Raw genomic sequence first — 26,617 nt, forward strand, 5'->3', positions numbered from 1 at the left:
CAGAGGATCCCCAAATCCAGGTGTGAAAAACTTGTTGCATCTTTCCCAAAAAGACTCATGGCTGTATTAGATCAAAAGGGTGCTTCTACTAAATACTGAGCAAAGGGTCTGAATATTTAGGACCATGTGATATTTCAGTTTTTCTTTTTTAATAAATCTGCAAAAATGTCAACGATTCTGTGTTTTTCTGTCAATATGGGGTGCTGTGTGTACATTAATGAGGAAAAAAAATTAACTTAAATGATTTTAGCAAATGGCTGCAATATAACAGAGTGAAAAATTTAAGGGGGTCTGAATACTTTCCGTACCTACTGTATATATGTATATATGTATATATGTATATGTACAGTATATGTATATGTATATGGGACAAAGACGTTAAGATGTCCGGATCAAAATAAATTGACAAAAGTGATTTTATGTCCATAGAAAGCACATTAAATGTAAGTAAAGTGTCTACTTTTAAGGTTTCAAATATGTTTTTGGAGAATAAAATTAAATTTTATTGTGTTTTAAATGAGTAAAAAATTCTTACTGACACATGGGCAAAACCTAGGATAGTGGCAAATTTAAAATTAAAATTACAACTAATGCAAATGTAAAATTACAACGAATCAGTATTTGGGGTGACAGTAATTACTCTTTTAATATGTCATAAATTTATTTTTGTTGTAAATATGCCTGACAAGATTGTTACACTGAATGACATTTTAGTGGGTCTCTTCTGTAAATCAGGGAAAAATGTATAGTTTATTTTTTGCTCAGAAAAACAAAAACAAAATTGCAATTAAATTAAACAGAAAACTTTTTCTTTTTTTTGGGGGGGACAACAATTTAAAGCAGTGTTACACTTATTGTTTTTATGCTTAATCCCTTTTTCTATGGAGGACCAAACCTGCAGAAATAGTAAATAAATAAATAACAGGAAAATAAAGAAATAAATTACTTGATAAAAACAAATATAGTTCATTTGTATTTTGTGTATATGTACAGTATATATGTGTGTGTGTATGTATGTATGAATACTGATATATATAAATAGCTTCTATATAGATTTATTTTATTTATAATTAATTTTTTTCTATGTAATTTAAATTGTATTTTTATTCTAGTTTTGGGTTTAGTACTTCAAAATAAACTTGTTTCAGTTTGCTGCCTAGGCAACATTTCACATTTTTGAAGCTTTTGATTTTTTATCTAATATTCATATTTTATTTCAGATCTATTTCAATTACTGAAAACAAAATTTTGAATAGTTATAGTTTTAGTTAACACTGGTGCATAAGTCAATCACTTTGGTGATGCTTTTGCATCCCTTTTGATGCATGAAAACTTTAGTCTTCATTCATTGCAATTGCATGGAATAGTGACTAGAAAATAATTAAACATTCTTTTGAAAGTCATGAGGGTGAGTAAATAATGACAGATTTTGAACTATTGCTTTAGGGTATGACTTGATACTGTGTCTTATCCCAATGTAATTTTTGCAAAGGTATGAGAATTTGCCCCACTTTGAAATGGTGCAGACATATTAAATCACAAAGGAAAGAGGGAAATATCATTTCAATGTAAATGTATTCTAAATGTATGCTCTTACATTGTGAAACCCACTTTGTCACGCAGAGGCTTGGACGATGTTTGTGTGCGGCAAGAAACAAACTAAAAATATACCCTACTTTAACTCACCACATCTTTGGTGCGCATACAGACCAGCTTCTGCTACACACCCCTAGTCCGATCAAATATATGTTCAATACAAATATCTACATGTAAAGAGCACATTATTCAATAAATGGACACTGGACACAGAAAAAGCATCCTCGTCTGTGTGATGTATGAGTGCTAAATCAATACCTACATCAGTATCTGTTCTTCAGAGATAATGTATCTGCCCTGCTGTTTATGCAATGCACTACACATACACAGTAATAACAAAGTGTGATTCACAGCATGTACTATTTAAATCAGAGAGGCAGTGCGTAATATTGTGGCTCACTGAGGAACGACTTGTGCTGGTGAAGCTTACTAATGTTCATTAATCCTTAAATAATCAAAGAATAATTTCAGGTAGCATGACAAATGGAAGCATGTTTTCGTATTTTTATTGGATGAGATTCTGCATAATTCCAAAAAGCCGAATTTAATCTTTTTATCCCGAGTCCACAAAATTGAGGTCCTCACAGTATCATGCTCTCACAGTCCTCTGAGGATATCTTCAAAGTGCTCCTCTCCACTGACAAGAGTCTGGGGATCTTAAGGAAGGGGGAGCGGGGGATGAAAGGGGACTGGGGTTGGAGGGAGGGAACAAGGAGAAGAAAGTTGCAAGGGAGCACAGCTGCTGTACTGTGACAGACTGCAGTTCTGACGAGGCTATTATTAGCTCCAGACTTATGCCAAGAGTTTTTTATAAAACCAGCAGCCAAAACACTGAAGCACAAGGTGACTGGAAAACGCCAAGAAAGAAACGCTAGCGGGATGCTTGGTGGAGCTGACAGGAATAAACAGCATACAGGGCAAAAGCCTTGTCCAGTCGTGACATATTTACAGCATGTTACAAAATGTAAAAACATACAAATTCAAAACTGTTCATGGACATGAATTTTGATGCGGCAAACATCCACATAGCTCTGATGTCAGTGTATCGTTTTTTATTAAATGGGGCGAGTTCCTCTCTTTCATCATCCTCAACTATGTAACAACTTACATGGAACATCTGATCCGTCACGTCTACAGGCCACCCTCCTGCCCGAGTGTGACAATGAGAAATGCTCATAGGAAAAAAAAGGATATCAATTCAGACAACTCTCTTTGCGAACCTTAAAGGGTTAGTTCACCCAAAAATGAAAATTAGCCCACAAATTACTCACCCTCAAGTCATCCTAGGTGTATATGACTTTCTTCTTTCAGACAAATCCAGTCGGAGTTATATTAAAAATTGTCTTTGATCTTTCAAGCTGTTTAATGCCACTCAGCGGGTGTTGCATGCATCAGTCCAAAAGAAGTTAAATAAAAAGCACCCATCTAAAAAAAAAAAAAAGTGTCTCACACGGCTCCGGGGGGTGAACAAAGGCCTCCTGTAGTGAATCGATGTGTTTTTGTAAGAAAAATATCCATATTCAAAACGTAATAATCACTTTAATGTAGCTTGCGCCAACAGTTGTACACGGAAGCAGCTCTGGGCAGATGACGTATGAGGTCAGCTTTGCGCATATGCCGCTCAGAAGTGACGAACGCGGAAGCGCAGCGGAGAGATCAAAACAAAACAATGGTCACTAATTAGAAGTACAAAACGAGGATTTGTAAAGAAGAATGTTGGAGGATTTCGATATAAGCCAAGAGGAGACTGGTTTTCCTTTGCTAAAGTAAGGAAACTTTGCTTTCTTTGCTCCTGTTAACAAACGTTGGTTTTCACGAGACTCACCGGTGCATGCGTAATGCTGAACTCATACGTCATCCTCCCGGAGCTGCTTCCGTGTACAACTGTTGGCGCAAGCTAGATTAAAGTGATTATTACATTTTGAATATGGATATTTTTCTTACAAAACGCATCGATTTTTATACAGGAGCTACAGGAGGCCTTTGTTAACCCCCCGGAGTCGTGTGAGAAAAGGCACTTTTTATTTAACTTCTTTTGGACTTATGCATGCAACACCCGCTGAGTGGCATTAAACAGCTTGAAAGATCAAAGACAATTTTTAATATAACTCCAACTGGATTCGTCTGAAAGAAGAAAGTCATATACACCTAGGATGACTTGAGGGTGAGTCATTTGTGGGCTAATTTACATTTTTGGGTGAACTAACCCTTTAATCTAAAGTCTAATAAGTCAAAACCAAATTATATGTTAAACAGCTCTGGATATAGCATAGTCTAACCAAAAATAAAAATTCTGTCATCATTTATTCACGCTCATGTCATCCCAAGCCTAAATGACTTTCTTTATTCTGTAGAACACAAAAGAGATATTAAAAAAAAACTGTCTTAGTGTTATTTTGTCCATACAATCAAAGCCAGTGGGCTCTTGTGTTGTTTTGGACTCCACTGACTCAAAAACAGTTGAAACATTCTTCCAAATAGACTTAGTAGGACAGAGTGGAACTGATGAAGTAAACATCTTGACAAAGAGTTAACATTTACATATTAATTAATTAGACAGTAAAGAGTAATGAAAAACAACAAAAATACTTTGCTACTTTGCTATGGCATTAACTGTTGTCAAGGAGGTTTTTATTAATTTGTGTACTGTACTTTTTGATGTACAGTATGTATATGTGTAAACAATATATGTACAAACAATCAACAAGCCACCAACATGTCTAATTTTAGTTAGAGCAACTTCAATCTTTGATGAAAGTGCTGTGATTTTTGTAACTGATCTCGAAGGCTTTCGGAAAAGTGCATTTTTAGCAGGTAAACCAGTCCTTGACCAACATATGGCTCATCTGAACTGGCAGTCAAATATTCAGTAAACTCTAAAATGACAAAACTGTGAATTTCTGAGTTGTCGGTTAAACCTAGGATTCCAGATCTTGATCTGCATGTGGCTCCTTGTTTGATCTTTGGCATGTTGTTGTACTTGGTATTGCGACCTGGGAGTTTGGTTTAGTCCAAGTGTTTCCTCGAAGCTTGACTGTGCCAAAAAGCCCACGTTGGGAATCGTTTCCTCTCTGGTTGTGAGAGTGTCCCTCGTTACTGCTTGTTCTTTTGTAGAAAACTGGTGTTGGGATCTTTGAAGGCTTTTGGTCAGACCTGTGATCACGTCTCGGTCGCACACAGGATTTTAGTTTTAGCTTGAAGATTGATGGCACTCTTTCTGGCTTCCTTAAGGATCTCCTTTGTCTGAATAAAGAACTCCTCTGTTTTTTAACATGTTCAGTATCTAAACTTGACACTTTTCCATGAGGAATTTTGGTCTCAGCATTGGAGTTGTCAAATGGCACCTTCACAAGTTCAGCAGTCTCCTTTGAATCTATACTGGATCCCAATGAGGACCAAGAACTGGTCATACAAGGTTTAGAGACCTTAAGGTGATGTGTGGTAACGTGGTCTTCTTCCACCTTCCCTCTGAGACCGTGAAGAGTGTTCACCCACTTCTCGACTGACACCTTCTCCAACTTCCTTTGGCCACCAGAGAGTTCAGCAATGACTGCATCAAAAGCCCTGTTTCCACTGTTGGGTGTCGCTCGATCAAGACTTGCTGATCTGTTAGATCTTTTACACTGGTCAAATGGAATCTCTCTGGAATTGTTGGGATTCTCATGGTTCTTCTCATCAGAGCTAGTGCTAGTTTCTGAGTCAACGCTTAGCTGCTGTAGATTAGACAAGATTTCCTCTTCTAGGCTCTTATAGACTATGGCTTCCTGAGCAGGGCTGAGAGGAGGAGGAGTGAAGAGGTAACTTCTCTCAATGCCTCCCTCTTCACCTCCTAAATCTCTTTGAGACTTCTGAGAATCAAGGAAGCGTTCGGAAGATTTACTTGAGCTGTTAATGTGAGGAGACTGCACAATGTTCAGCACCGGTAGGGCCAAGTGCTGTACCTTCCTGCTGACTGATCTATCTGCTCTTTGTTCAGTTTGGCCTTTCTCATTTATATCCAGAATATGTTTAATTTCATTTGGGGACTCTTCTTGAGAGATCTTAGCTGGTGTTCTAGGTCTGGTGTGTCGTGCTTCTGAAAGGGCCCCCACTAGCCCTTTAAAAGGAGAAAAGGTATGGCTGAAATGTGAACTCTTTTTGGGACCCCCAGTGTCCTCTGGATCGTGAATGGTGATGTTCGGAGGTTTGTAACATGTTTGTGTATTTCTCAGAGGACTCTGAAAGGTCCTTCCTGTACTTTTTTGTGGGTCTGAGACAAGGTGCGCTTTGTCCTGGTTCTCTCGTCCTTTTAATCCAAGTGTGGAATTTTGTCTCAGTTTGGAAACAAACTGTGATTTGGTCCATGTTTGTCCCAGATTCTTCTCAGGCACTTGCTGAGGTTGGATTTGATTGGCATTCCTCTGAAGGACTAGAGGAGTTTGAGGACGCTGTATCTCAGGCTGTGGTGTGGTAGGATGATAGGTGGCCCGTGGAAGACTGCTCGTGAGGCGAGGTGCTGGTGACGCCCTTATTGCTTCTCTGCCTTTCCTGCTGGAGGAGTTTGTTTTCAAGCTGTCTTTACTGTCAGCACAAGTGTACACACAAGATTGAGTACTTGGTCTCTCTCTTAATCTGGAAAAACACACACACAGAACCTTGTCAGTGTCAGTGAGTCTGTGCTTCCTCAATAGCTGCTAATAGTATCATGTATTTACAGACACAAATATTAATTATTAAGCATATGGGATTGGCCATTTTATATAATCAGAAGGGATTAGATGAAATCGACATTTCATGGACATACATTAAAACAACCTATTTTTTGGCCCCATGTAGACCTGGCATCAGCATGAGTTTTCTGCATTTTGAGGTGGCTTGGGACTGATTTTGACCACATTTAATGTAAATGGATTTTTGTTATTGCCATTCAGTTATTGTTATTGGCATTAGCTTTATATTCTACTTTCACAATTTAAGTCATTATATGACAACAATATTCAATTGTTTTCCAATTTTACCAATTGAAATCTCTTGTATTGCTCATTTCTCATCCCAAAGATCCCACTTTTCTACCATTTTCTTTACTTATAATTCTTATTATACTTTACTGACTGGATTTATAAAGAAAGCAAATGCAAGAAATTACAGAAAGTATTTCAAGTTATCTAGCAGTGTTTTAAAATTTGGTAAATGACAGCAATTAATGCTGTCTCATATAATATGTGAGTATAATATATATATATATATATAACATTTCAGATAATGATTTTAATGACAGTCATTTATGATCATGGTTGCAAGCTGATGATTAAAATAGCAGTCTAAAATCCTCATGTTAAGAGTTACTATATATTACTGCACAAATCAATGCACAGCATTAACATGGTTCATTTCTCGAATGAAGCATGAATGTTCATTTCTTCCTTTTGTTATTCTACTAATTTTAATACAACAATTTAATAGCCAACATTAAATGTGGTGGTCATTAAATGTGTGTATGATAGAGACCATGGTAATAATAATAATATTAAATAATAGCCCCTGTAATTACATGCTTGAAAAGGTCTTTGCTGAAAAGTGTGACATTGCTAATGAGATGTCATGATGAAGTGGATCAAGTTTGTTTCCTAGTGACTGTTTAATTGCTGAAGAGGCATGCTCAGTTTTAAGTTAAATAAAAAAAAATCTCAGTCCCTGTCTCTGTCTTTGTCTTGCACACAACTCCGTCTTGCTATGTTAATTCCTTAGACTCGGGGTGTTGTTGTTGTTGGGGTTTTTAAACCTCAGATGGCAAGTAATGTGTCTGTGAGAATCCAAGGGATTCAAGTGGATTTCTATAATCCTGTTAGCCAGATCTATGCCCGGGGAAGATTCTTTATTCACCCAATCACATTTCAAAAAGTTCTGACTATATATACACACGAAAATGTTCATTTAAAGCTGCAATCTATCTGAAGTAGCAACAGAAATATAATTTCAGTTTTCTTCCGTATTGTGTTGTACACACGAGATGAAATGGATTATTGGGGGGGGGGAGACTTGGTTTTATGCATCAGTTTTTGATTGGATGGAGACAGATCTGAATGTGAGTTTATAGGATTTAATTATGTCAAAAGAGAGAATCTGTTTCACCGGAAGATCCAGTTATGATATTTTGATTAAAAATTACAAGGTCAAAATTTGCATATGCATGAACGAATCATTCACAATATCATCAATAAGATGATATTTGTGAATTTTCATTTCATACCGAATTGACATTGTCAAAGTGAAATCAAAATAGACCATATTCGTTGTCATAACACCAAAAGTTAAACAGCTATTTTGGTAATGCTTATCAAACCGGAATTCAAGTATGAATGTGCTGTGGTCTGAAACGCCAACATTTCATGACCCAATCAATAAAACAGTCTCCAATGTTTCATATCAATGGTAGCTGACATCCTTTGACCTTACTCCAATAGGGAACTTACTTGTTAGGAGAGGGGCTGTTTCTCCGGCGGCTGGGCTGATGTTCAGGGTCAGGGGAACAGGAGGAGCGTGGGGGAGAGGGCCTTCCTCTCTGGGCTCTGTAGGCGGCTGAAGGGGTCCAGACAACTGGCTGAAGAGGGGACTGAGTTCGGCTCAGCATAAGAGTGGTCTGAGAAGCACTCTGGCCATCAGGTTGTGTTGCGGTTAACCGCTCTTTGATCTCATGGACCAGAGTACCGGGGTGTGTGGTCAACTTATGTACTGATATGTATATGTGAAAGAGAAAACAGGAAGGAAATACTGATTCAATTCCTTAAAGAAGCACTTTTAATATGCTCCAAGTGTGGAGATGTAATGAAATATTAATGAAGATTATAGAAACACTATGCCACTAGGCATGATCCCACTACAATGTCTCATAATGTACCTCATAAAGGCAAACCAATCTTAAAAGGATAGTTCACCCAAAACTGTTTGGGTTGAGATACATGATAAACAACCACAAACCTTTCACTGTTTATATCATTTCTGATACTAATTTTTGTAGGTAGTTGTAGGTGTGTGTTTGTGTGCATAACCACGTACTGAGAGAAGTGCAGCGGCAGGGATCATGTTTGTCGAGATAGTGCTCCAGGGTGTCCCATCCTCCGCCCACTCGCACCATAACATGATTCCTCAAAATCTACACACGCACACACACATCTTTATGAGCAAATGTCATCTGCAGAGTCAACAACGCTTCTGAGACCATGATGGATCAACACATATTTCTGCTTGTCTGTGCTGGAACAAGAGTAGCGCTTTGAAAAATGATAAATTGACAGTAAGAGATTTTATATACAGTACCCGCACAAATATGAGAGTGTTGGAGTCTCCAACCCTGTATTTGCCCTCTGATACCTTCACCATGGGGAACTGGGATGGGCAGGTGCATCGGCTTATCAAAAGCTGGACCTGCACACACACAAACTCAGAAACGTTACTGGCATGACCCACACACCTCTGACAGATATTCTAAGCAGATGGAACCTGCCACTTTGAAAGCCTCCATAAATCAGTGAGGAGAGCCACAAATCAAAATAGCAGTCTAATTCAAAGTTCCTCTCCTTTTTCCTATCCCTGCAAATCATTTTAAATGGTAAAAAGAGGCATGAATCTTATAGGTATAGATGGATGTTAGGTTTTGATCCTTTGGGTGTCCTTGTTTCTGAGACATTCTCTTGCATGCCATATCTGTTTAATAACAGTGGGGTTTGTGTTATGGGGGGTGTAATGGTTCAGTCGCTGGAAGGAGCAAGCGATGAGCTGCGTCACTGTGCCCTTGAGCAAAACACTTAACTATGAGTCTGTAATAAGTGTACTTACACGCAAGTTGCTTTGGATTAAAGTATCTGTTAAATGACTAATAACTAATAACAAACAGCGACTGTGATAGAGAAACTGTTCATTAGACTTCAAGAGAGAAAAAATATATATTTTGAATGCCAGAAATGTATTTTTCTTTACAATTCTTTTTACAATTAAGCATATTTCCCCTCTTAAATTCTCTTTAGGGTAATTCAAAACTCTTATTCTCAGTACTGTACATACAGTCATGAAAATTATTTTGCCTGGACACAATTAAAAAAAAAAAAAAAAAATGTTATTTAAAATTACCATGATAGATGAATAGTTTATAATTTAAATATTTGTATGTTACATTAAAAATATATATTGTATAATTTATATTACTGAAAATAGGAGTGGGGATGTTCTCAATTGTTGTCAGACATGTTACAATGCAAAATTGCTGTTCCAACCAAGCAAAATTGATTTAGACTTCAAGAGACTTCAAGACTTCAAGAGAGAAAAAATATATATTTTGAATGCCAGAAATGTATTTTTCTTTACAATTCTTTTTACAATTAAGCATATTTCCCCTCTTAAATTCTCTTTAGGGTAATTCAAAACTCTTATTCTCAGTACTGTACATACAGTCATGAAAATTATTTTGCCTGGACACAATTAAAAAAAAAAAAAAAAATGTTATTTAAAATTACCATGATAGATGAATAGTTTATAATTTAAATATTTGTATGTTACATTAAAAATATATATTGTATAATTTATATTACTGAAAATAGGAGTGGGGATGTTCTCAATTGTTGTCAGACATGTTACAATGCAAAATCTTTATGATACTAAAGTAGGTTTTATTTTCGTTATAGAGTTTTTGTTCTTTTAAATTTGCGGTGGGATGTGAAATATGTTCTTGACAGGTTTTGTGAGATTCACCTAAAGGCATCATTTCATCCAAATGCATAAAATGCTTAGACTACTCTTATAAGCAGGTCACCCATTTTTTTCTTTAAGACTGGTCATAACTTTTTAAAAATCATTTACATAAAAACATATACTAATTTGAATCCGAAAAGTTTACTGAAGTTGACCGATTACTTCTTGGCTAACTGCTAGTCGGTTAGACTGGTTCTTAACGCATAAGGTGCATCCCAAATCGTGTACTTATGCACTATTCTATGATGCTTTGTAGTATAAATAGTGTGAGTAGAGCGTTCACACTGAAAATTCCAAAATGAAAAAGTACACTTTAAATACCCAGATGTTGGACACTTCATGCACTCTACTGTCGCAGCTTTAATTACATACCGAAGGGGGAGGGGCTCCTATTATGAATGACAAAATAACCTTATAATTCATACTATACACGGTTGAGTACATAGTGCATAAGTACATGAGTGCATAGTGTATAGTGCGTCATTTGGGACACAGCTATAGTTCTAATATATTGGCTATGTTTGTGCAGCTGGCCCATCAACCAAAATTGAATCATAATCAAAAAAGATAATTTTGATAGAATCAAATTATTTTATGCAAAAATTGCTTAATTTAGATTCAATTCTTAATTAAAATGCAATGCCCTCAGCACATCAGTAAACATTAAGTGAATTTCATCTTTGATGCATCACCATCTCATCCAGATTCTGGATGTTTATTAGGCTCCTCTGTGGTTTGGGCTGAGCAGGCAAGTCCTCCATCTCTTCGCGAATCTCTTCCTCTATCTCCTGCTCCAGCTGAATGAGGACTGGTGAAGCCATGCCGAAACGAGAGGCCCGTCTGGCCACCTCAAGAAGGCACAGCACAAAATTCTTCTCGTTCTTACGCAGGACAAGGTCATCTGTCTCAAACATCAATACATCTGCAAGGGGGAGAGTTTAGGATGGTAACAGAAAACAGAGTCTATAAGAACAGGTGCAGGACACTATAGTTCATCTATGTAAGTGAGGGTAGCAAAATAAAGTAAACTATGAAATATTATACTCAAAAATTCTTCATACAGTGGAGTACCAGTAAGATTGATAAAAATTTGGGACCAAAAATTATTTAGACACTTTGACCTGACCATGTTTTGCTTAAGTGTTTTATCTTTAATTGCTAATGTGAACTTTTTACAACACAGACTGAACAAAATTAAGCATTGCATTGTAATTGGTTGACCTAAATTGGTATTATCTAATTGTGTACTTATTCATTAAATACATTTCAATCAAAATTATCTAACATTATCAAGATGAATTTGTTCTGACACAGTTTAACTCTGAGTTCCTGTCATATTTTATTACCATTTATTTATTCGCTAATCTATAACAAATAAACTGTGATAATGTGAGAAATGTTGAAGGTGTCTGAATAAATTTGGGTTTGACTGTAAATAAAGCAAAAAATTAAGTTTTCAGTTACTGGTGTCATTACAGAAATATGTTATTCAATATTCATTTTTTCCACTAGCAAAATGTTTAAGATAGATAGCATATCATAGAAAAATTTTATTCAACTGATCATGTGATTCAATGGTGGTCCCCATCTACAGCTTTTATTAGACACTATAACTGGCGTCTCATGTGAGTAAACATATGACATGTTAATCTAAATGTACTATTCACATCTTTATGTATAAAAATTTGAATGAGGAAAAACTCGGTTTAAAGCAGCACTATGTAACTTTTGGCGCTCTAGCGGTTAATAAACAGAACTGCACACATCCCGCGGAAGAACATTCCAACCGGAGCTACTTCTCTAAGTTTGCGTCTATGGCGATTCACGCAGGTATGTGTTACTCCGCAGCGGTGACGACCCGACCAGGCTACAATAGTCCAAATATAAGTACTTATTATAAGTGTACCGTAGTGATTCGGAATAAGACAAAAACGCGGTTTGGAAGATGAATTCATGATGTACTCGCTCATTATATACATTTAGCAAATTTTGAACACAGAAAAAGTTACATAGTGCTGCTTTAAATGTGAACAAACAGCCCAACCCTTCACAAGTTTCTCTAGTATTGTGTTCACAGCACTATCTAGTGGTAAGTGTCATAATTGCAAATACGTGATTTTCTATCAAACTAATTGTATGCTCTGTTGAGTAATAATTCTATATTAAACAAATATGAAACGTCTCATTTACATTTAAAATAATAAAATATACCTGGAATGCCCATCTCTTTTCGACACCAGTTGATGAAATTGGTGACATTATCCCGAGCCAGGAATGTTGTTGGATGGGCAGAGCTGACGAAAGTGACTCCAGAAGCGGGCAGATGGACCTCCGTGGGTCCGCTGCTCTTCACAAAATCATCCGCCACGCGTGTCACGTTATTTGCGTGGGCACACAGCAGCGCACCTGTCTCTAACACCTCCAAAACATTATTCACGTCAATCTCCATGCTGTATACATCTCCAAGCCATTCTGCCAGGTCTTCTTTCATGGCATAGAGATATTCCTCACTCGATTTAAAAGGTTTGATGCTTTGATTGGATGCATGCTGAATTCCAGACATGGCTTGGATTGTATCAAATCAATTTAATCGATTCAAATAAACACATCTAGGATGATCCAGTATTGTAAGGGGAAAAGGCACTCGTTAAAATTACGTTAGAAGCCTACTAACTGACAACAAACCAGCATCACTTAATAGTCTACTATTAAGTTTAAAGTGTACGTTTCATCGACTCCAAAGGAAAAAAATATATTTAGCCGTACTAAAATTTAGTGTAAATATAATTTCATGAAATGCCTCCGTTGTGCAGTGTTGTGTTGCAAAGTTTCATCGCTTTTTAATGTGTTGTCAGGGTGTGTGAGCGCAGAATATCGTCCTTGGTTACCAGATAGCGTCTAAATCCAAACACTCCAGTTAACCATTTACTGCCCACAAGTTCAACTACGGTAAACAGAACAATAAACACCAAAGTATTGAGGAATATTATAACCATAAGATAAATATTTTTATAAACTCTACCCAAGTGTTACCATCTTAACTATAGCACAGCGAGATAAAACCGCAAAGGGGTATATATCATAACATTAGGACTATAGGTTAACATTTATATATAAACGTACGATTGTGCGCGTTTTTGGCATATGAGGACACAAATTTGTATAATGACATGGGTATGACATAGCAATTACAAGGAGAAGGTGACTTATGAGGACATTACCCCATGTTCCCATTTTTCAAAACGCTTATAAATCATACAGAGTGATTTTTTTTTTTTTTTTTTGAGAAAGTAAAAATGCACAAGGCTTCCTGCAAGGGGTAGGGTTGGTGTAGTAGGGCAATAGCATATACAGTTTGTACAGTATAAAAACCATTATGCCTATGGAATGTCCCCACAATTCACAAAAACAAATGTGTGTGTGTGTGTGTGAAAAAAACATTCTACAACTCACATCGTATCTACCGCCACTCATAACACACATTTTTTATGTCATTTAAATCGCAAATAAGGTCATAAAGCACGTATTTTAAGATCTATAGAATAATGTTAAAATAGTTTTTAATGAAATATTGCATGTATTTTAAGATCTTGTTCAAATAGTTTTTAATGAAATATCGCATGTCACACTGAAGGATTGCTGCCACTGCCTGAACTACCATGTCAACAACTGAATGCACATAAAAAAAGAAAGACATCATAATAATGCATATTATTAGGGGAAATGTAATAAGGAGAAGGGAGTTAAAAGAGAAAATGTTGTTTCAAGTAAACATAATTTACTTTAATAATATCATGATAGATCTTGGATGTTCAAAGTAAATACAGCTTGTAGCCATTCATATTTATACATTTCACTGAAATGAATTGATCACATTTTTGTTCATCAAATTAAATGGTGCATTAAGTAATTTGAAACATTAAATAATAATTCCTTTTTTTAAAACATATTCCATGATCATTAATGTCTTATTTTAGCATTTTGCAATTGGGAATTAATGCCTCCTTTTAACATAAAGCTATTTTGTTGTGCTGTTAGTTACAAAACTAGCACTAAAAAATTAATTCTTTTTATTTTTCTTCTTCTTTCCTGGATATTCTTGTCTTCTCTTTCTATAATGATGACTACCTCCTCCCTCACTGCGACCGGTAAAGCTGGGCATCGGTGGCTCAATCTCTCCTGGACGTCCCCCCCTGTCTGGCACACTGCCCATCAGTACCTGCAGAAACAAATGTTGTGTACAAATCCATTTTTAAATCTTTTCTTATGCACATTGCAACACTGAATTTAATGCATTCAACCCTGGAGAAAAAAAGTGAATTATAGTAACAAAACTTAGGTGAAGGGCACCTTGTGAACAGCTGTTGAAGGCCCTGCTTTAACAGGCCTAATGCGAGACTCATCCTCTCTGGCCGCCAACAGCGTAGCAATGGAGACAGAGGACTCGAGAGAAGGTGTGAAGGTTTTCATGGAAGAAAGTAAAGCACTGCGTTCCTTGAAAGAAAATAGGGAGAATTTGCTCAGTGAAACATATTACAATACATGCTTGAAGATTTGCAAAAGAGACAATCTTTATACCTTTCCCCTCTCTCCCCAAGTACAGGATTGTAGTGTGACATGGAAACGCTTGATCATCATTTGGCGCCGGCATTCATAATCCTTACAGAGAGCTCTGTTGATGTCATTAATCTTTTTCTAAGAAAAAAAATAAATGTGAAAATATTTGTTCAGGGACAAAGCTCTAAAAAAGGTAAATGTAACTCTGTAATACATAATAGAACAAAAAGACAGCATACTGCTACAATGCTCTCAAACGCTATTTAAATAGTAGACAAACAATGTTTTGGCCCTTTAGGTGTTTGTCAGGTAGTCAAAAAAATTACAACTTGAACATCTTTAGAAGAATCCAAAATGTAGTTGAGTTTTCATCAGAAAAGATTTGGAGAAGTTTGGCATTACATCATTTGCACACCAGTGGATCCTCTGTAGTAAATAGGTGCCGTCAGATTGAGAGCCCAAACAGCTGATAAAAACATCACAATAATCTACAAGTAATCCACACAACTCCAGTCCTTCAATTAATGTCTTCTGAAGCAAAAAAGCTGTGTTTTTGTAATAAACAAACCTATCATTAAGATATTAACTTCAATCCTTTGCTTATGGCTAAAATCGAGTAAAAAAGCCATCTCGTCTGAATCAGAAGAGAAATATGCACAGATCAATTACTATTTACAAGTGAAAACAGTTCTAAACAAATATTTTGGTGGATCTTGATGTAAGAGGACAACAGGGGACTTTTTCACTGTATGAAGTATTATTATGGACTGGTATTTAAACCGGAAGCAATGGTTCAAAATTCAAATGCCTTAATGATTGGTTTATTTCTTACAAACACAGCTTTTCACTTCACAAGATGTTAATTGAAGTGAATTGTGGATTATTGTGATGTTTTTATCAGCGGTTTGGACTCTCATTTTGACGGCACCCATTCACTGCAGACGATCCATTGGTGAGCAAGTGATGTAAGGCTACATTTCTCAAAAACCATTCCAATGAAAAAAACAAAGTCATCTACATCTTGAATGGCCTAAGTGTGAGTAAAGTTTTAGCAAATTTTCACTTTTGGGTGAACTATACATACATATATCTGAGTAGGTATAAACAACAAACAATACAACAAAAATAAATACAAATAATTAATCAATATAAATCAACAATTTCTGGTCATGCTCCTGCTCCAAAGTTTTTTGTTTGTTTGTTTTTTTTTCAGATGTGCACATACCATTTCACTTTAATACATACCCATTGCTCAGAGTTCAGACTGGTCTTCAATAATGCTTCTGGCACTTCACCTTCTGGAAGTGATGTCAGCCGTGTCTCCACCTGAATAAATGACGCATATGCTAGAGATCACCAAAAAATGTAAAATCTCTAGTAATAATTACTAGACATTCACTGGTGATGTTTCTTACCTCTGCACAGGCATCACTCATCTGAGAGGATGTTTCTAAGCCAAGAGTCTGAAACAGTTTTGCAAGATCTTTATTTACTTCTTTCCAATTAGTTTTATCCTCTTGTGCTGGACTGATTTCCTGATGCTCGTCTTTATTGCCCATATTAAGACTTTCCCATTTTCTTTGCTCTTTGCCCTTTGACACACAACTCTGTTCTGTATCTTCTGGATGACTCTCTCTGTATGTCAGCATACGTGCTGTCGCCAACTCTGACACCAAAAACTCTGTCAATTGAAAGGTAATATGTACAGTAGCTCTTCACAGAAAATCCTAAAAATGCACAGATTGAAATCCTCTATCACCTCCCTACCTTACCAGTCACTCTGAACAGCAGAAGTGGGCTAAGGTGCTCTGATGTAAGTGCATTTTGAGGACAGGACATCTCCTTCAGCACTTCCCTCAACTCCCCGACCAGAACTGCACCACCAACATGCCGTGCTGAAGCACAGTTGCATTTTATCCATAATGCAACACAGTGCAAAAAAAAAAAAGGATGGTTGAAGTAAAGTTGTGCAAAATGTTGTCTTATTGGCAGGATTTTTTTTTTTTTTTTGCATTAGGTTTAATTCTAGGCCTGCTGTTAGCACGCAGGCCTAGAATTAAACCTAAATATAAATAATTGTTATTCGATTTCAAATTCTATTAATTCAAAGAATTTATTTATTTAAATTATTATTAATGATTTAAATATGATACATTGAAATCCCTTATTCACTCATAACATATTACTAAAAAAAGAGATGTTAATTCGTTAGTGAATTTAGGAGTGTGTAGGACAGGTCTCGGTTGGGTTACCTGGAATATCAGGACAACTTTCTCTTAGTTCTGAGACCAACCAGGAGAGCAGCGGGCAAGGTAATTCGTCACATTTACATTTCTTCAAGCACTCTCCGCTTTTATACCTATGAAATATTAAAACAGCTGTGAGTGAAATTATCTTGACGTAAACAGAACAACATTTTACATTGTTGTTTATTTCAGCGTTACTCACCCAAGAGCTTTAATTAAACCGATTATACCAGTGTCTCGCTCCATTGTAACAATTACACAGGTTATGTCGTGAGTTCTTCACTTCCTGTTTCACTGTCTATGGCTGTAACAGAAGTCGAGTAAAAGTCACGCTCTGCCGATAACCGAGTGCAAGACAAGATTAATCGATCCCAATTGATCGAAACAATTCAATCGTCCTAATCAGCGAATGCACAGATTCCTTTTGTTCTAAACTAATCAGATAATGCACAAATATTGCACTTTAAGACAGTCACTGATTTTGACGCATTGATCTATCAGTGTCTTGACTGTTTTATCTTTTGCTTGCAAATTAATACCTACTACTAAAATAAAACGTAACTTTAAAGGTAAGTCAATAAAATATACAATAGATACAAGTAGATAAGTAATTACAAATTTAAATATGTGTGACAAAAATGAAATCTTTTTTTATTCTTTTATTGGCATTTATATTCCAGTTTATAATTGAAAAAGTATAGAGTGGATATATGGAGTAATACTAATTATTAATAGTTTTGTTTATTTGGGAAGAAAGTGTTATGGTTCTTTTAACTGGGACAAAAACTTTATTTGATAATATTTTTGATTATCAATTTATATTTGATAATATCCATCTTTATTTGACCCTCTAACACTTTCTATTCTATTTTAATTCTACTTTATCTATTTATCTTCTTTTTTATTTAATAAAAAACTAGCACTAGCTTTCTATTTTTTCTATTCTATCTACTTGTTTTTCTTTTTGTTTGTGTGTTTGTGTGTGTGTGTGTGTGTGTGGATATATATATATATAGGCTAACCGAGACTTGTCATTTGCACTTTTATATTGTTGCTCTTTTGTCCTCATTTGTAAGTCTACTTTTTATTTTTGTTGAACAAATTTGATCTATGTACCTTTTCTAACCAGAAACCCATTCTCTGCCTGTTCTCTGTGAATTACAGCAGTACTTTAAATCCAGTGTTGGGAAGGTTACTTTGGAAATGTAATAGGTTACAGATTACAAGTTACCCTATTCAAAATGTAATAGTTAGTCTATTTCAATTACCTTATTAATGTAACTGATCACATATGATTACGTTTTGATTGCTTTTCAAAATGTCTAACGAATGCTTTCAACTGTTAATCATTTTCAAACATTTACACCATGCAGGGTTAACCTTACAGTAGTGCTCAACAATGTCAGACTTTCAAAATCCTTCATCACTTGAATAAAGATGATCAAATTTGAACACACGTAACGCCGTTACATGTAACTAGTTACTCCCCAACACTGTTTAAATCTCTTGGAATAATAACAAAGATATGATTTGTTGTATTTGACTCGTTTACGTTGTTTTTATATGAACATTAGAAAGGCTGCGTATGACGAATATGATTGGCTACAGCGGGTCATACAGACAGCAGCTTTAGCCAATCAGCTGCAGGGCCCGAGAGCGCTCAGACCGTCGTGAGGCGGAGGAAGTGGGCAACCACGGTCACCCTCCATCTTCGATACCTTCGTAACGACAGTTTGCTTGAGGGAGAAACTGACAAAAAAAGGTAAATATTGTGTTTTCTGCGCATACGAGGTAGTATGTATGTTCAGTTAGTGACTTAAAATGATATTTGATTCATTTAGAGTGTGCATCTGAGGCGTGTGGATTTTGCGCGCAAATTACTTGACTCCATAGTTCGCTGCTATGCTAAGTGTGCAGACAGCGGATACAATGAAACATGACAATAGATTGTTTTGACACTTAAACGAATGGATTTTGATCTATGCATGTTCTTGCATTTGATGTACTAAAGCCTAAATACCGCTCCAAAAGAAGTGAAGTTGTTTTTTAGCTGCAAAGACCTCGGCCTCTGTTATCCTGTTAGCACGCAGGCTAATATTTTAGCGAGTGTGAAGATGATCCGCCGAGCGCGTACAGTAACCAATCAATGCATCGCGTGTGTTTACTCTGACTGTACAGGCGCACAGTTTGGAATAAACTGCTGAAGGGGTGCATGAATCATGAGCGGGCTGAATGTCAAAAAGCTCAAAGTCAATGAGCTGAAGGAAGAGCTCCAGCGGCGAGGCCTGGACACCCGCGGGCTGAAGGCGGATCTGGCGGACCGATTGCAGGCGGCGCTGAAGGCCGAGGCGGCGGGGTCTGCGCCATCGGACGAGCAGGATCAAGACTATGAGGCCGGCGGGGAGCCGGGAGAGGGCAATGATTATCAGGAGGAAGGTAATGCGTGTTTTCATATGTTTTGTCTTGGCTGTATTCTGAAGCTGCAATGCAGGCTGTGTTGTTGCGAATGGAGATGTGCTTCACAGAGATTAGGAGAGTCGTCTGGCAACGTGTTAAACCACCATAGGGGGACCCCTTCTGATGCAGGAAATACAAGAAGGGGCATCTAAAACGTGCTTGCATTGTCGTGGAAAACTCAACATTTTAAATTTTACAACAGGAAAAATCTGGTAGCATAAAAATATTTCAGTAAGACATTATTAGATACTTAAAAGTCATGGATATTTTGTTGAAATTTCTTTTGTGTGAATTATCTTAAAATGATTTAATAATACTTCAAATCTTTTTTGAGCACTTTCAAATGACTGAAACATTTGTTGAAGACAATTTTGCAACAAAAACATTGTGTGTGTGTGAGAGATATTTAGTGATGCTTGGCTTCAAAATATATTTTTAGTAAATGCTTTGCTCAGTATTTTTATACATGTTATTAACACTAACCTCACACTAACACTAAACCCAATTTTACATTATATATAAAGTATATGTATATAAATAAAGTACATGTTAGTTATTTTTCAGTAATTGTGTAATTACACTGTAATAAGCACACCATAAAATAAAGTGAAACTATTGCAACATTGACATTAATGTAGAAAAAAGCCATTTGAGATTTCCTGGCATGGGAAAACTAATAAAACAAATTTACAAATAAAATAACTTGTGAAATAGAAAAGTAATAAAATCTTGAATAAACCATGGATATGTTTTAGTTATACTCAGCTTTACATTGCTTTTTGTTGTTGTTGTTTTGGAGTTGCTCTTTGTGACTAGATTATAGTTAAATAAATAAATAAAGTCAAATACATATACACACACACACACACACACATATATATATATGATTTGAAAATTGTATTTGAGTAATCACAAATGACTGGAAGAATCATGGAAATTAGTTCTAGGCATTATTGCAACAAAATATGTTTATTCTGCTTAATTTCTGCACAGAATGTTCAGCCAGGGAGCAAGATTATGGAGAAGAGGCCAAGGCACAGTTTGATGATGGAAACAGCACAGACCTTTTCCAGGGTGGATTTGATGATCAGGGAACCGAGAGTAACGAAGGCAATGAGGACAGCACCGAGACCCCCATACCTGCTTTTGGAACAAGTGATTATTCATCAGACGCAATGCCAGGACAGATGACGGAGCAGTGCTCCTATGACCAGGATGAATTCCAGGAGCCTGAGGCCAAGAAGCCGTACCCTGAGGAACCAGCCAGGCAGCACTATAAGCAGGATGAGGTGAAGCAGGAGTATGAGGAGACTCCTTCACATGTGCAGCCACAGGGTGAGCAGAGGTTCGACGAGCCAGCGTCACGGGAGATCCCAGAAGGAAACTCAAGTCAACGCAGCCAGCAGGAAGAGTCCGGTAAGTCTGGTCAAGTGTTGCACCATTAAACTAGCACATAATGCTCTTGATCAAGTCGGACTGTGTGCCGTTAGTTAATATTATGCTGAAGAAAACAAGAAAAAATTGTTTTCATAAAGCTGTTAATGTAATTCCTCAGAGTCACTGCGTTAAAATGGTCCAACTAGAGAATTCATCACTTGTGGTTTAAGCTTCTTTTTTGTGCAAGTTGACTTTAAAGTCAGTTATAACATAAATTGTGCTCTAGAGTGCTTTTTCTGGAAATATTTTTCCCATAGGGATTTTTTCAAAGTCAGTAAGCCATAAACCAAGCCAAACAGCCAAAAGGTGCATCATAACATTACAAACTTTTGGAATTTTCTCTACAGTGTCATGGGTAATGTAGTTTTTCACCAAGAACTATATTATTTTAAAAACAAGTTGGATTAACGTGAACAGATGGCTTTAACAAAAGCATATGCAATCGATTAACAACCTTAGAGTTCACAGCAGAATTATCAGTAATGGTTAAAAATCAATTTGCCCTATAGAGAAAATGAATGGAGTTTTTACTTCCAGGACTTCTGACTGTTGCACTCTATTACCACATAAATATATCTGATGTAGCTTATGATATATTTATCCAAATCTTTGCAGAGAGTGATGAGGTGAAGACTGAGTATAAGGCCGACGAGGATGCTCCACAGCAGGCTGAGCAGGCCGGTGACTGGGATGCACAGGCCAAATCAGAGGATGATAGATACTCGTCATACAGTCGCAAGAGGTCATATGATGATAGTCGAGGATACGGTTACTATGAACATCGTGAGGAAAGGAGGTAAGTTAGGTCTCATTGGATTTACTTTTTTTTGTATTGCTCAATCTCATAGTTCTCTTTGGTTATTATAGGGGAAGGTCACCACAGCCCCCAGCTGAAGAAGAAGAGGAAGACATTGATGATAAACTTGTGGTCATTGACACCTGTGAGTATAATTAAAGAGAGATGTTCTTGTGATGGAGCTGTTTGTATTTGCAGTAGGTGTGTAACAGTACACAAAAGTTATGGTTCGGTATGTTTTCAGTACAGCAAAGGAAAAAAACTAAGTGCTTACACTTTTGGATGCAAAATATTTTAGTCAGAATTATTTTGCTACCATTCTACTTTGCTCCGTCTGTTTGTCTGGCACATATGTGTGCTGGCACTCGTTCGTTAAAGTCTGCAAAATGAAACATAGACTTGCTTTCTGTATGGTTACTCCTTTATACAAAATAATTACAACCATCAGATGTACTGGTAACGTTTTATTTTAAAGGTGACATACCATGAAAATCTGACACTTCCAGGTTTTAAGTGCTATAATCAGGTCCCTGGTGCATCTACCAACCAAGGAAACGTGAAAAAGATTAACCCAGTAACTTCGTTTTGGGAAGCCTTTTTCTGCAAGCATCTGAGGAAACGAGCGCGTCTGATTTTGCTCCCTTGGTGACATGGCAAAGGGATCTCATTATAATATTACCGCCCCATAATCTGTACGTTTCCACCCACGGCTCCGTCATTTGATTTCGCAAGCGACAACGGTGTATTACCGTATTGACCCGAATATAAGACGACCCTGATTATAAGACGACCCCCCTTTTTCCAGATGTACCTTTTGGAAAAAGGCTTTTTAAAAACCAAATCTTGTTTTTTCTCAGTAGAACACATTTTGTCTTCAATTATTTTCATATTGCATATTTTACCTATTTTAATTTTTGTTTTGAAAGTATGGTAAAAACTGGTCAAATGTACCAACAATCACATTTAAAAAATATACACTTTTTGATATACCATTAAAAAAAAAAAAAAAAACAGGTAGCCCATCTGAATTAGGACATTTCGGCTATCCATCTAATAGTAACCTACCAAAATCTTATTAACAGTAGAAGTTAAATCTAACTGTAGTCTTCAAATCTGGGTACTGCTTAGTTTAGTGCTCACATGCTGTGTGGTGGCCTCTTTCTGTCCGTGTGCTTCAGATGTGTGCTCTCAGAAAACCATATATCAGAAGTTTAAACCACATGATTTCAGTGCGATAAACATGAAAATCAGAACCATAACAGATGTTTTAGGAGGTCTGAGCTGTAATGGCGCAGCTCTATTCTGGAAAAGGGGGCAGGGAGCAGCAGCTCATTTGCATTTAAAGAGACGGGCCCGAAAAACGGCGTGTTTCTGCTTCCACTCAAAATAGGCATTTTCAAAATGATATAATAAATGATCTGTGGAGTATTTTGAGCTGAAACTTCACACACATTCTGGGGACACCAGAGGCTTATATTACATATTGTAAAAAGGGGCATAATATGTCTCCTTTAAGGTGTCCTTGTTACACTTTACATGTGCTTACTATTGTAATAGCAATAAATTATGCATAATTACATGCAAGTAACCCTAAGCCAAACCCTAATCCTAACCCTAACCATATAGTAAGTACATGTAGTTAATTATTATTACTCCGTACTTAAATGTATAATTACACTGTAACAAGGACACCTTAAAATAAAGTGTAACCGATGTAAGTTGTGATCTGAGAAAATGCATTAAAGGGTTAGTTCACCCAAAAATGAAAATTCGGTCATTAATTACTCACCCTCATGTCGTTCCAAACCCATAAGATAATTAAGATAATTTTGATGCGTTCCATGAGCTCTCTGACCCTCCCATAGATAGCAAGTGTCCTTACACGATCACACACGGCTACGTTGTTTTCGTGTGGCACAGCTGACACAGAACAACATAACGCCGTTTACGTTCAGTGGATACTCTCCAAAATGGCGCTAGGGTGACACGGAGGAGACGAATTGTTGAATGTCTTTTTTTTTTCGCGCACAAAAAAATATTTTCGTAGCTTTGTAAAATTACGGTTGAACCCCTGATGTCACATGGATTATTTTACCGATCTCCTTGCTATGTTTCTGGACCTTGATCGTGTAAGTACCCTTGCTGTCTATGGGAGGGTCTGAGAGCTCTCAGATTCCAGCAAAAATATCTTACAGGGCTTAAAGTTCTTCGGCACCGTGCCGGATCTCCGGCGTGCAGCGTTTGGCTGTGGAAAAAAATTGTCCTACATTTAAAAAAAAATATCTTGTTGATTGATATCACTTTCGAGTCCATGAGTTCGCCTACCAATGGTGACAGAGGAGCACAGCTTTCACTCTCAACCAAACTAACATTACTAGCCAATCAGAATTTTTTGCACTTATAAACACGAGGCGCACATACAGTGGGGTAAATAAGTATTTGATACACTGCCGATTTTTCAAGTTTTCCCACTTACAAAGAATGGAGAGATCTGTAATTTTCATCGTAGGTACACCTCAACTGTGAGAGACAGAATCTAAAAAAAAAAAAAAAAAAAAACACAGAAAATCAACCGCGTGGCGCAGCTGACACAGAACAGCATACGTTGTTTACATTCAGTGGATACTCTCCAAAATGATGGCAGGGTGACGCGGAGGAGACAAATTGTTGAACAAAGTCGTTGTTTTTATTTTCTTTGAGCACAAAAAGTAATCTCGTAGCTTCGTAAATATACGGTTGAACCCCTGATGTCACATGGATTATTTTACCAATATCCTTGCTATGTTTCTGGACCTTGATCGTGTAAGTACCCTTGCTGTCTATGGGAGGGTCTGAGAGCTCTCAGATTCCAGCAAAAATATCTTACAGGGCTTAAAGTTCTTCGGCACCGTGCCGGATCTCCGGCGTGCAGCGTTTGGCTGTGGAAAAAAATAGTTCTACATTTTAAAAAAGATATTGTTAATTGATATCACTTTTGAGTCCATGGGCCTGTTTAAACCTGGTCATTTCATGCGTTTTCGCTGATTGGATATCTATCTGATTTGTTAAAACGTTTCCATTTACACTTGGCCACATAAATGTGTCGTTACAAAACGGATATAAATCCGATCTTAAATTCCCGCGCTATATTTAAATTTAACAGAGGTCACGTCAACGAAATCAAAAGATAAGCGCTGCATTTTATTAATTATCAGCTCATTTGATATAAATCCGATCTTCAATTCCCGCGCTATATTTAAATTTAACGTCAACGAAATCAAAAGATAAGCGCAGCATTTTATTAATTATCCGCTCATTTCAAGATCAAAGCCCGTAATAGGAGAGCGCGCGGCATCAGCACTGGAAAGATATGTTAGTCACACTACTTTTAATGAAGATGATTGTGTGTTGAGCGTCTGCGTCTTACTTTCAGATTCATTCACGGCAGTTTGTTTCATTCGGCTTGCTGAAGAGATGCTCAGCTACTCGTCCGCGGCAATGCGTGTTGCATTAGCGCAGTCACATCTGACTATAATGTCATATAGCCTATAACACACTCTCACACGTTTATTATTTTAACGTTTTGGGAGGAGTAAAATTTGCATATGTGGTTTCAACAACCAGATGCATTTACACTTGTCCAGTTTCGTCTGGAATGCGGCCCAGACCACCTCCTGAAGTGGTTTGAGTGATCGGATTTATATCCGTCTCGAATGCTTCTCGGAGGGCATTTACACCTGGCCTTTTCACGATCGGATAGCTATCCGATCAGAAAAAACGCATGAAGTGACCAGGTGTAAACAGGCCCCATGAGTTCGCCTACCGATGGTATGAGAGGAGCACAGCTTTCACTCTCAACCAAACTAACATTACTAGCCAATCAGAATGTTTTGCTCTTATAAACACGAGACGCGCATAATAGTATCCAACTGCGGAGTTGCAGCCCTGATGAATGGAGAAGCGCGAGAAAAAGCTGCGAGGCGCAATGGTCAAAGATGTCCATCTAGCGCATATTTACGTAGAATAACTAATTAAAAAGCAGCGGAGTTTTGTAAACAGCTCAGAGTAATCATGCCATCTCCATAAAATTATATGATTGCCAGAACAAATTTACTGGGATTTTTGAAAAGGTCCTGTTCACACATGATCTATTAATGGTAACTTACCGGTATTTTTCCAGTGAAGACTGTATGTGTGAAAGGGGCTAAACTCTTCCTCTGTATATGACGGGAATTTGAATTGCTTAACGTTCATCTGGAAAAACATTGTGCATTATCTCACTAGATTTGTACCGTAAATCATTTATAAACCTTTGCTAACACAGGAGAATACATCAACCTATGTCTAAATATGCCATGTATTGTACATCGCGATTTCAAAATAAAAGTTTCTGCATGTGGCCAAATATTAAATGGATTTAAACAATGTTTAATCACGCTGTAAAGTGAAACGTCACCAGGCCGTTGGCACCCTCTGGAGGTATTTGTTTTAATACATAATGTACTTAAACGGGTCCTATTATGCTCTTTTACAAAGCCTTGATTTTGTTTTGGGGGTGTACTAGAACAGGCTCTCATACTAGGTTGTTCGAAAAACACATTATTTTTCACATATTTTACATTATTACAACACCTCTCTCCCCATTCTGGCACGAACGGCTCGAATAGTTCCTGTATCAAATGAAGGCCCACCTTCTGAAATATGAAATGTGCTGTGATTGATTAGCTGGGCCAGTGTGTGTTGTGATTGGCACCACTCGGCGCCTGGTCGGGAAATGTCATGCCCCTTACCATAGCCGCCTGCGAGCTTCAGTGTAAATATTGCG

General features: G+C 37.1%; 3 protein-coding genes across 4 annotated transcripts in view; 1 reads left to right on the forward strand and 2 right to left on the reverse strand.

Annotated features, from left to right (window-relative positions):
• Positions 1-4,461: 4,461 nt before the first annotated feature.
• Positions 4,462-12,883, reverse strand: LOC107685893 (GAS2-like protein 2). Its single transcript, XM_016482630.1, has 6 exons — positions 12,532-12,883; positions 11,013-11,242; positions 8,893-9,000; positions 8,632-8,728; positions 8,049-8,307; positions 4,462-6,207 (listed from the first exon to the last, which is right to left on the reverse strand). The coding sequence occupies exons 1-6, from the start codon at positions 12,881-12,883 to the stop codon at positions 4,515-4,517; spliced, it is 2,739 nt and encodes a 912-aa protein (XP_016338116.1). The 3' UTR covers positions 4,462-4,514.
• A 1,202-nt stretch (positions 12,884-14,085) lies between these two features.
• Positions 14,086-17,438, reverse strand: LOC107685911 (protein FAM98A-like). The gene is made up of 8 exons (XM_016482653.1): positions 17,326-17,438; positions 17,130-17,236; positions 16,650-16,772; positions 16,293-16,558; positions 16,123-16,203; positions 14,899-15,015; positions 14,671-14,814; positions 14,086-14,539 (listed from the first exon to the last, which is right to left on the reverse strand). The coding sequence occupies exons 1-8, from the start codon at positions 17,367-17,369 to the stop codon at positions 14,381-14,383; spliced, it is 1,041 nt and encodes a 346-aa protein (XP_016338139.1). The 5' UTR covers positions 17,370-17,438; the 3' UTR covers positions 14,086-14,380.
• A 1,322-nt stretch (positions 17,439-18,760) lies between these two features.
• Positions 18,761-26,617, forward strand: part of hnrnpul1l (heterogeneous nuclear ribonucleoprotein U-like 1 like) — a 22,829-nt gene continuing 14,972 nt past the window's right edge. For both annotated transcript variants that reach the window (XM_016482353.1, XM_016482345.1), the window contains exons 1-5: positions 18,761-18,885; positions 19,302-19,559; positions 20,574-20,996; positions 21,633-21,813; positions 21,885-21,958. In XM_016482353.1, coding sequence (XP_016337839.1) covers positions 19,343-19,559; positions 20,574-20,996; positions 21,633-21,813; positions 21,885-21,958 — 895 coding nt within the window. In that variant the 5' untranslated portion in view covers positions 18,761-18,885; positions 19,302-19,342. The remainder of the gene's footprint in view (positions 18,886-19,301; positions 19,560-20,573; positions 20,997-21,632; positions 21,814-21,884; positions 21,959-26,617) is intronic.

This window comes from Sinocyclocheilus anshuiensis, unplaced genomic scaffold (assembly GCF_001515605.1).
Source record: "Sinocyclocheilus anshuiensis isolate Anshui unplaced genomic scaffold, SAMN03320099.WGS_v1.1 scaffold705, whole genome shotgun sequence".
NCBI classification, from domain to species: Eukaryota; Metazoa; Chordata; class Actinopteri; order Cypriniformes; family Cyprinidae; genus Sinocyclocheilus; species Sinocyclocheilus anshuiensis.